We start from the raw sequence: 11,872 nt of genomic DNA, 5'->3' as shown, positions 1-11,872 counted from the left end.
ACCAAATTGACACATATAGCTATATACATATTTTTATTTATACAAAATGTTTTATACTTACTATACATATATAATATATAAGAGATCACTCTAGAAAAATAATTATATTTACAATTTTTTTTTTCAATACATTTTTTATACTGGAGAGCAGTAATTAAATTGTCAAATCAAAGAATTGTTAAGATTAAATTTAAAACATACCTTTCAAAGAAGTTAGAAACATATTTTCAACAAGTTATTTACCATATCTTAGTCAATAACACATACTTGGATTGTCTTTAACAACATTACTTAACACCAATTTTTAAAAAAAGTATATTATTTCCAAAAACATAAATTAGTTAATAGATAATAAATGATTGAGCATTATAAGTGCAGAATAAATAAGGTTCACTGAAATAGCTCTCAAAGTGCAGAAAGGAATTGCGCACAAAAATTTATCGAAGTTTGCATCAACCATAGTGCATAAGAATTTTATATAGTGTATTTTTTATTTTATTTTTAATACTTTTGGAAACTCAGAATAACAATTTGCATCAACCATAGTTTATAAGAATTTTATAGTGTGTATTTTTATTGTTTTTTATTAAGGAAACTCAAAATAGAATAACAATTTGATATGGTGAGTTCTGTACAAATTTAATTTTAATTCAGATTTTATTCTTTTTTTTAAATACATTTTAACTGGACTAGGTTTTCACAGCTTGTGGAGGGATTTATTAATTTTTCTTTGGTATCTTCATTTTAGTTTTCAAATGTTATATAAATTTCTTATAAATTATAAATACCACCATCAAGACCTGGTTGTAGTTTCAGATCTACAGGACACAAAATTGGAACAAAGTGAACACCCACTATTTTCCCCAGTGTTATTTTTTGACAATTAAACTGAACACTTAAACGCTTTAAAAAATGGAACAATTAACACTAGAATATAAGGTCTAAATATTTCACAATTTATAGATAATAAATATTTGTCATTCATGGTTATTAGAAATTAAATTAGCGGCTTTTAATCCAACACACCGCTTTATCTACAATCCATGGAACACCAAAACACCCAACTAGTGAAAATTATTGCTTTCATGAGATCATTCAAATGGACAAGGACATCTAAATGAAAAAACACCGATAATTAATTTCCACAACTCAGCATCTTAAGTTTTCAACTTTCGAAGAAATGCCACTTTTATTTTTGACAATTTGCAATATCCCAGTACAATAAAAAATTGACCACAATGCACCCAGTACTAAAAATAATAGATTAATATTGATCAAAAATGTAGTTTTGACATGACTAGACAAAAAAAGGGCGGGATTAATCTTGAGCTAGTCGGCTAACTGCCCTTTTACTAATAAAAACTCTGCCTTATATTTTGACGATATAACTGGGGAACATTCACGAATAATCTAATTACATATGTAATAATGATTTGATTGCAATGTTTGATATATATTTTTGTATAATTATGTATTAATTTAACTTTTTGAAATAAATCTTAATACAAGACCATTTTCAACATCACAAGACAACTAACATTTCCAGTATCATTTTGCTTTTTTTTTATTGTTAAAAACAAACACATAAAGGTATTACATTTTCAAATAATTTAATACAAAAATTATTCTTTTAAAGAAAATTTTGCTGAATGCTTTCTATCAAGAGACTCGACATCATTTATTTTTTATTATTGGACAATAAAATCACAAGTGCTTTTAAAAACTAATAATAAATAAAAGAAGAAGAAAATATAAATAATCCCAAAATTAACACCTACTTTTATGAATATTATTTCATTTCTTCAAGTATTTTTATCCTCCTTTGATAAGTGTATTGGGTAACATTAATGTTTCCTACTTAGTTCAGCGAGAATCTGAAAGTAAGTTTGAAGATTAATGTTCATACCAGATGTGATTTACAAGATCTTATGAAATTATTCGTACCCTGTACATAAATTTACACAAAGCCCACACACAAACACATATTGTTAGAAATTCAACTTGTTTAAACGCCTATTTAAAAAGTCCACAATTTGATTTCTATATATTTTTTGTCACACCGGTTTTCGAATGGAAGGATGGGGGCAAATTTGAGACTGTTTCCTCCATAAAAAATAAAAAGTACATTTCCGATAATAATAAACACTCATTCTTGTATAACTATAAGGCAGGTGTACATTGGAGAAAGTTCAAACTCGATCCCTGATTCTGTTAACCAGACGCTCTGTGCAGGTCATATGTCTGGAAACCTGTTGGAGTAATGAAGCAATTTTCTTTAATAAACATTTTTGTATTTCAGTAGTGTCAAAACAAGGAGAGTATTAGCCAAAACTGCTTAACTCTAAGAATACTAAAACATCAGGACTAAGGGAAATATATTTATAAGCCTTGGATATTAAATCTATTAAATCAACAGTATTTAAGTGTCTCCTCATTGTTGATTTTTTTTCATACTGTTGACTGGACTGAAAACCTGCATGCAAGCTTCAAATATATAGTTAGTTTTCTTTCAATGTTCTGATAATTCAAAGATGCTTAATTTTCTGAGCTTTCTTTAATTTTCATAGTCCTCATTATCATTAAAGCTAAAATTGTATAAAACTTTTAAAGGAAAAAGACTTTTCAGATAATTGCAGTTGTTACCTGTTTTGATCTTCTACATAATACGGAGGGATCTCAAATATCTTAGAGTCGATTTCATCCTTAAATTCAAAATCTTGGAATGTTATTTTTGCAGTGACAGTGGGTAATATAGGTATTTCTGTAAATAAAATTCCAAGATGTATTATTTAGATAAGAATTATACAGATAAATTATTTTCTTTGAATAAAAATTAGATCCATAGTGAATATGGTCAGGAGCAGAAAATTTAAATAAAGGATCAAATGATTTTGTTTTTAATAAAAATTTCCTGATTCATTTATTTGTGGCCTATGCTTTTATGACTTCAATTTTATTTATTTTTTAAATACATATTTATGAAATAGTCACATTTAGAACAACAAATCTGTAGACCTGAAAAGATCAACTTCATCGTCAGACCCAAATTCATATAATGATGCTTGCTAAAGACAAGTAACATTAAATACTTATAAATATGACTATGATATTTATGAAGGTAATATTTAATTATTATACATTTGAAATAAAATTGTCATAAACAAAATCCTAAAATATAAATTTTAGTAAATATTACTATCAATATTTTATTTTTTAGTGGGCAACACCATGGGTCATATCAGCCTCCAAAGTAGAAAAAAAAAATAATAATTGTACCATAACCAGTTATGATTTTCAATTTATTAATTAGAGATAAAATTAATAGTAGTCTTGTTAACATTTGAATAATCAAAAGTTAAATGAGAACAATATTATCGGTGGAAATATCCACTGACCGAGTATAATGACCTTGTTGATGATAAAAACCGTGATCTATACTCTTTCCCAAGTCGTATGTTGAAAGTGATCAAGATATTTTATTAAAAAACTCCTGACCCTCACAAACATCAAATAAAGCCTAAATGTAAACACAATTCTAAAAAAAAGGTACCTATTTTCACTGGAAAACCAGGTGGCAGTTTGATCTGGATGAACTCCCTTAATTTGTTAAAATGTTTAAAAGGCCCTATTACTTCCAATACATCTAACAGCATGCTCACCGACAATGGAAAGTTAGGACTCTGAAACATATAATATCAATAAATTTCTGCTATGGACATTTTATTTAAAAAATAAATAAATACCATTGCTACTGTAGCTCTAAAGGCTTTGGTGGTCTCTTTGTGAACAAGTTTCCTTCCGAGTGTTGGATATTCACCTGGTTCACTGTTGATATACTCCTCCCAACTTACCCTGGGGTTGGCAGGAGGTGTTAGAGAACTTCTACGCCCTAAGACTTCCCCATTGCAGTCGATAATTGGGGTGTTGCCTTTAGTCAGTTTTTCCATAATCGCTTTGTTTTTTTGAAGATCCTCTTCAGACAGATGTTCCCTCCTTTTGCGGGATTCAAGCACCATTCCATTCACATCATACACATCTGCTTCAAAAGTTCCAACTGTTTCCTGCAAAGAAACATTCTACTGAAAAAGACAATTGGATTTTTTTAACTTTTAACTTTGGCAATTGTAGATTCATGGATTACAATTGCAGATCGTCTATCGAAATTTTTACTTTAATTATTAACAATAAAATTGGAGCAATTACTAAAAATGAGACCACATGCTTAATGCTTGAGTTAATATTGCTAAATTGTTAAAATTGGTACATTATAAATGTTATTTTTTTTGTTTCCTCTTTAACCATTATGGTGAAGGTTGTTTTTACATATTTTATTTTTCATTTCTGGCGACATTTGTACCATATTCATTATTTTTCTAAAAACATTTATGATGTTTTTTTGTACAATACTATCTCTATATTAATTATGCATGTTTTTTAAAAGTAATGTAACTTGTATGTAAATGTAAATTAACTTGTTATTTGGGAAAGTGACAATATCAAATGTAGTAGTCGACTTTCTGGAGGTTATATTTTTGGATAGTTAATCCTATGCTGTTGTTACAATTACAAGTAAAAAATACGAGGATTTTTTTTGCACTGGGGTTTGGATTGGATTCAGCCGGATATGGGGGTTGCATTCAAAACTATAATGCTCGAGGTTAATCGAGCCCGGGAAGAAGCTGTAGTGGGACCAGGACGGTGAGGAATTGAAGGGGACGGTCATGACAGGTCATAATGGATAGACACTGCAAACGAGTGAGGGAAAAAATCTGGTTTCCTTAAGTTTGGCGATTTTCTCCTGATTGTATAGCATTCCGCAGGTCCTCGAGGGAGCGTTCACCACAGAATGGAAAAAGAGACTCTCGGGATGCAGAGAGGGAATGTGTCGTGGAGATCAGACTTAGTTATTATTTTCCCAGAAGAATATGTATAAAACTAGTTTGATTTTGTATTAACTAGCCAACTTCCCCACCAAGCTTCAGGTACCCATAATTATCTTGGGTCTGTTTTCAAAAAACACATGACAGTATTTACTTCTTATTTTGTAATTCCTGTACCTATTTACTTTTATAATTACTACAAATTGTTTATTGTACTTTAACGCAAATAAATAAATATTTTAAGTATTTTAATTTCTTGATGGAAAGTGAGGTTGAGATGTCAGGAGCGATCAAACCCATGATATCCAGATTGATCAGGTGCTCTACCACTACAATATCAAGGTGTTGATCACTACACCTGATAGCTGCTTGATAATATACATTCAAATTGGCAATGGGGATTTGTTTTGATGCATATAGTCAATAATTAACATTGGAATTTAATCATCTGAACTATCCTTAACATATGTAATAATTTAAAATACATATAAATATATATTAGGGATAGTTAAGATGTTTATTTAAGTGTTTTATTAACTTTAATTATTATTATTAAAAGATAAATTGTATGATTTTTTGCTTTTAGAATTTCAGAGTATAGTTTGGACGCAGACTTTGCATAAGGATATCGTAATTTTACGCTTGAGATTAACAAATCTGTATTCAATATTTTAAAGCACCAGTGAAAGTATAAACTCGACTAAGAAAATGGTTGATTTTGACCTCTCACTTCTGAAAAGATTTGAGTACAAACTCCATCTATTATTGAACTCAGAGAAAAACAAAAAGTAAGGATGTTTTTGCTATGTTGAGATGACTAGAGAAACAAACTAGTTTTTTATTGAGAATGCCAACAAAATTAGATGGCCACACTTACTTCAATAGCATTGGTTAAGTAAACAGTGTGAACAAGACACTTCAAACAATTGTACAGCCAAATTAACTGCATAGAACAAACCAAATTAGTAAAATATGATCCAGTGACTGTATATATCAATAAATTAATCGAATGTGAGCATATTGCAATCAACTCAATTCAGCTCATTTGAAAAAATGTCAGCATTCAATTGGAAAAATAAAACATGTTTGCATGAATATGGTACAAATGTGGCTGAAACATCACAAGAAATAAAAAATAAAAACACCTTCAAATGTGGTTAAATTAGAAACAACTTACTAATGTGTAAAAATGTTAATTATTAAATCACTATTTGTTTTTCTCAAAATAGTATATAAATTAAAATTAAACAATATAATCAGTGAATGTTGTCTCAATAACCCATACTAGTTCGGATAAGCAGAAATTTAGATTTGCAGGAATATATATTATGCAGTACACATTAACATAATAAAAAATAATTTGAAAAACACATTTAGATAATAAATAAAAATATTATATATTAATAACAATTAATATAAAAACATATATAATAAATATTTTAAGAAAAGAAAAATCAGATTCAAAAACCCCAGTAAATTTTTTATTTTATGTACATAAAAGCAGTTAGTTAAGCAATTTAGTTTTTATTAAACGGATGTGATAATGTGACAATAATTAGGTTTCTAAAAAATTATTATTATTTTTAAAAAGTAGGTAAAAAAATTATTTGAAATTCAGTTTGGATTTGCCTGAATTTGAATTAATGCAGGTTCATATTACTGAGATTATACTGTACTCTAATTTTTAAGTACCTTTCTATCTTCACGGAAGAACCAACCAGATTGTGCTTTCGTAAAAGTAATTGATTTTGTTGACATCTGAGCAGCCATTATATCACTGCTCATTAAAATATCTACTTCATCCTCAATCTCCGTCTCTGTTTCCTGTAAAATTGTTAGAATTTAAAAAAATTAACCATGTTTTGATAGCATACTATCTGAATTTAGCATCCATACCTCATACCGTACTCTTTGATATAGTCCTTCCTTATTATCTAAAATGGTAAGAGCTTCTGATGGTTTCACATGGCCGATGAATAGAAAGCTGACATCACCTCTTTCCCATCTCATATCGTTAAAATCGACCAAGGTTGAATCCAGGCGTATGCAAGACCCTTTTTTGTGAATTTTGCATATGTCAGAAGGAAGAACTCTGGACACTAATGGCACTAAAATACAAGCAAAAATAAAACATAAACCTGCAGGAAATTTACAAAAAGGATAAAAAATGTTCTTACCCCAACTAGTAAAATCCCATTTGAGTTCCATATAAAAATCACCCATCTGTTTTAAAGCTTCCACTAAGCTAGGTCGTCTCTTTTCTATATGTTCCCGTCTTTGTGATTTCAATTTTCTAACTAATGACACAACTAAAAACGAAACATGAAAACATTTTATAAACAATTCTTGGAAATATTAAAATGAAAGAGATAATTACTTGTTTGTCTGTCACCATAGCTGATCGCTTCTGCCAAAGGACTCCATCCAGCTAGATTTTTAACACGGACCGGAGCATTGTGAGCAAGCAAAAGTTGAACACATTCTACAACCATTTAAAAATCATGTTTAATAGAGTATATAAATAAGTAGGCATTAATAAAATTACCTTTACGTCCAAGCATCACAGCCAAATGAAGAGCAGTATTTCCTTTAAAATTAATAAATAGATTGAATATATATAATTTACATAATGTGTACATTTAAATAAGAGATAACATGAATCACAAAACAAATTATGTCTTATTCAACAGGAGTGTTTATTTGATTTACTTCTTCACATTGTTACTTTTTTGTACTATGCTAATTACATATGACAACTAAAACTAAATTAATAATTGGTGTAATAAATTCAATCTTCAAAACATTGTCTACTGTTTAAAATAAAATAAAACACTGATTTTTATGAAAGTAAAAAAAAATCATTATTATATTAATTTCTGCATTTTATTTATTGTAGTGACAATAAGTAAAAATGTACCAATTCTAGGAATAAAAACAGGCTAAAAAGTACTCACACAGAAATTAAATTCACGCTATTTTCTAATTGTTAATTTGCAAGTTAAATAACAGCCAATTTTATAGATTATATTGGAAGGGTTGTTGCTCTGTGTCTGTGAAACATGAACTGAATAATGCTTGATCAATTCAACATTTATTAGTTTAAGAAACAAATGATCAAAACTTCCATAACCCAATTATGATAAATATAAAATAAAGCAGAGTAAATGACATGGTGAGATAATCCAATACGAGCACAGCCAGAAGAACCCAGGGTGGAGTTGGCTGGTTGCCCTACCAAGTACCTTCCCCCCAGTATCATCCCTGCCCTCCCTAAGGCTACGCCAAAGGGTACTCTTAAGGGTTATGTCTGAAGTCAGTCTTACATATTGCTGTAATGACATTTAAGTATCACATCCAAAAGTGAATGAGTTGGTTTAACGGCAAACGCCACCACATAGTTGAAGATAAGCTGTTCGAGCGGCAGTACTCCCAACTCACAGCAGTCTGGTGAAAGTGCTGGTTCCAAAAGCACCAGAGACTGTTCGAAAGCCCTGATTAGTAAAGTCTCTTGAGCTTCTGCAAGTGTGTTTTTTGGGCTGACAAATACTCCATGGATAATTTATATAAACTTCTCAAAAATGAATAGGGATATTGCCAATTGAGTAATATTTACTTTCCCTAGCATTTTTATTACAAATTGCATTAACATTTATTACAAATTATTAAGTTTTTTACTGAAGAAAATGTAATTTAGAGGATTTTAAAAAATAACAAAATAAAAGGTTTTAATTCCATAATTTTGTTTATTGGATACAATAATCTTTTTAAATAAGTAATACCGTGTATATGTCCCCTGTTAGCTAAAACCTCTGTGCACCCTATTAGGCATACTGTTAATAAGGATGTCACTAATTTCATAAGGAATTTCACTCCATAGATGTTGAAACGCTGCACTTAGTTGTTGTATGTCAACTGGCTAAGGATGGAGATCGAAAAGCTTTCTCTACAACACATCCCACATGTGCACAAAAGGATTGAGAGAAGGGCCAGATGAGAAATTCCCATGCTTTCTAAACATTGATGAACAACTCTGCCTCTATAAGGTCTGGCATTGTCATCCAAAAACCAAAAATCCCAGCTAATGAGATCCCTAGATAATTTCTTGGACATAACAGACTGCCGTGAGGTTCCCTTAGTGTAAATCCCAGCCCAGACCATTACACCGCCTCCTCCAAACTGCCCTAAAGGGAGCAGAACTGGGGCATTGTATGCACCCTTGTTCTCGGTACTCTTCGACTCACTATAAAGGCAGAAACACGACTCATCAGTATACATAATATTCCAATTGGTGTTCTTTTCTAGGCGCTTGCTGCACCATATTCTCCTGAGTTGCTGGTGGCAGGTATTGGTGCAGGTCATCTCAAAGGGGCATACGATGTGAGGCCAAATTCCCACAAATGATTACATATTTGTGTTGATAAAGGCCGTGCCAAAACAACTTGTACTTCATTTAAGATCTGGCGGAACTGTGGAAAGAGTTCTGTCTTGCAGCAAATGACAACATTTATGTCTTCCCTTAGTATCATAACATGCTGAGATCCACTACCAGGCCTCCTATTGGCACTTCCAATCTCTCGGAATTGAGCTAAAGCCCGGTAGACCTCTGAGAAATTTCAACTGCCTCTGCAATAACCATTTGCCAGTGACCTCAATGACTCATTCTCACAATAATATTGCACACTTCTGGTTCCAGATGATGTCGTTCCATGATTAAAGAGAATGCAACTGGATTAAAACGGAGAAAATACGAGAAAAGATGTTTGTTTACAAAACGAGTAATCTTCATATTTACTATTTTTAAGTAAATCCGTTATTAAAAATCAGGATTAACATTTGTTTTTATCCAAATAACAAGAATATATCGGTTAATTTGTTTAAAATTAATATATAAGAATAAACTACATATATCCCTATTCATTTTTGAGCAGTTTAGTATTTTATAATTTACTTATACAGGAAAAAAAAGCTGCTATGACCCAAAAAGTCATTTATTGATAACTTTTTTTTCACTAAGAAACTAGATTATATGTGATCTTGAAGTAAAATTACGAACATTATTAAGTCTTTTACAGTTTTAATCTTTTCTAAGAGTATTGACAAGTATAGCATCAGGAAGATTAAATTTCTTTAGTTAGTATATGAAAGACTGAGACATAAGACCTACAATTGTCTGTTATATTTCATAACATTAACAACTATTTCATCATTGAAAATAATTTAATTGTAAAAAAAAGTTAAAGGTTGCATCTTAGGGTCAGGATAGATCAGGAAAGGGCTCGAAGGGTCGAAGAGTTTGGACCTTATTATGTCCTTCTCTTTGCAGCAGTGTTTCGACTAGATTCAATTTTTTTTTTATCGAAATGTCTAAAAAGCGAAACGAGCTTACCGTGTTTGTCCTTTTTCTCGACATTGTTGGTCCTCAGAAGCCCAGAGAGCTTTTTGACGTAGCCATTAAAAACGGATTCGTGAAGCGGGTAAGAGGTATTGTTCTGCCCATCGGCCATCCCTTTCGCCTCTGTATACCAGACGAAGAAGGATTCTCGAGTAGAGCAGAACAGATTGAAGGACTCGCCCTTCGACCGGCCCTTCACAGAAACTCTATCACTCGTATCGCCGACCCGTCTCGTGATCTCGTCCCTTGACTCCCTTTACAGTTTTACCTCTCTTCCAGGTACCCTAGAGAGAACTTGATCGTCCTTACTGCTTTAAGCCCTTCGACTATGTATATTTCCTTTTCTCCTCGGTTTTACGTATGAGTCAGTTTTACTTCTTCGAATTATTTTATTATTTAACTCTAATCGACATGTTTACAAATATGATAAAAACTATATTTTATCTTTTGATCCGTTCCATGACCCGGGCTTTTTTGAATCTAGATTTGACCTTTATACTAAAATAAGCTTTAAGAGAGAACTATATAATGTGTTAGCTGAAACAGTCTTCGAAAGTAATCAGAAATTAACAATAATTAACATAATTAAAAATTAACATAATAAATAAACAAAATGGCTCTCAATACATTAAGAAAATAATATTTAAAATGTTTCCACCAAAATTTCACGGTGAACCTTATTTATTTCAATTCATTATTCTTTTTATCTGAGTTCTTGGTTGAGATGATAAATTAGTGTTATGAGCGGGATTCGAACCCATGATCTTCAACTCAATACGGCGCAGTTCTAGCCACTTGAGCTATCGTGACTTTGATCCCCTCGGACTAACTCCTCTTTGAATTTTCCTTATTTTTATTTATTAGGTATTATTTATTTATTAATCTATATAATATAGTAGTCATAATTGATGGTGTTAATTATTTTAATTAATTATACTTTCTATCTAACTTCTTGTCTGAGATGAAAGAGCTAGTGTTATGAGCGGATTTGAACCCACAACCTTTAGCTCAACAGTGCAGCTCTAACCATTTGAGCTATCGTGACTTTGATCCACTCAGACATGAACTCCTAATCTCAAACTACGACCTTTCGAATTGTCCCTCTTTTTATTTATTAGGTCTTATTTATTTATTAATCTATATAATATAGTAGTCATAATTGATGGTATTAATTATTTTAATTTATTATACTTTCTATCTAACTTATTGTCTGAGATGAAAAAGCTAGTGTTATGAATGGGATTTGTACCCACAACCTTTAGCTCAACAGTGCAGCTCTAACCACTTGAGCTATCATGACTTTGATCCACTCAGACACGAACTCCTAATCTCAACTACAACCTTTCGAATTTTCCCTCTTTTTATTTATTAGGTCTTATTTATTTATTAATTCATATAATACGGCTGTAATTGACCGTATTAATTGTTTTAATTAATTATACTTTTTATCTAACTTCATCTGTTTGAGATGAAAAAGCTAGTATCACGAAGAGAAGCTGAGTTCGCATTCCGCTCATGACACTAGCTTTTTCAACTCAACCAAGAGACCTTACACAAAAAGTATAATTCACTAAAACATTTATTTATTTGTATATACAGG

General features: G+C 30.9%; 1 protein-coding gene across 4 annotated transcripts; it reads right to left on the bottom strand.

Annotated features, from left to right (window-relative positions):
- Positions 1-1,091: 1,091 nt before the first annotated feature.
- On the bottom strand, positions 1,092-10,654 carry LOC106673885 (ankyrin repeat domain-containing protein 13C). Of its 4 annotated transcripts, XR_001341438.2 has the most exons (11): positions 10,267-10,654; positions 7,426-7,467; positions 7,258-7,362; positions 7,058-7,189; positions 6,777-6,988; positions 6,573-6,704; positions 3,744-4,061; positions 3,551-3,680; positions 2,644-2,761; positions 1,945-2,249; positions 1,092-1,874 (listed from the first exon to the last, which is right to left on the bottom strand). XR_001341438.2 is itself a non-coding variant. In XM_014406261.2 (10 exons), exons 1-10 carry the CDS (start codon positions 10,382-10,384, stop codon positions 2,234-2,236), a joined length of 1,323 nt encoding a protein of 440 aa, XP_014261747.1. In that variant the 5' UTR covers positions 10,385-10,654; the 3' UTR covers positions 1,092-2,233. The 4 variants fall into 4 exon arrangements, 3 of the variants coding, with proteins under 3 accessions (XP_014261747.1, XP_014261748.1, XP_014261746.1); XM_014406261.2 differs by having other exon boundaries at positions 1,092-2,249; XM_014406262.2 differs by lacking the exon at positions 1,945-2,249.
- Positions 10,655-11,872: the final 1,218 nt, after the last annotated feature.

The sequence above is a fragment of the Cimex lectularius genome, unplaced genomic scaffold, assembly GCF_000648675.2.
Source record: "Cimex lectularius strain Harlan isolate CLEC.00 unplaced genomic scaffold, Clec_2.1 scaffold6, whole genome shotgun sequence".
In the NCBI taxonomy this organism is placed as follows: domain Eukaryota; kingdom Metazoa; phylum Arthropoda; class Insecta; order Hemiptera; family Cimicidae; genus Cimex; species Cimex lectularius.
This window is presented reverse-complemented; position numbering and strand designations above follow the sequence as displayed.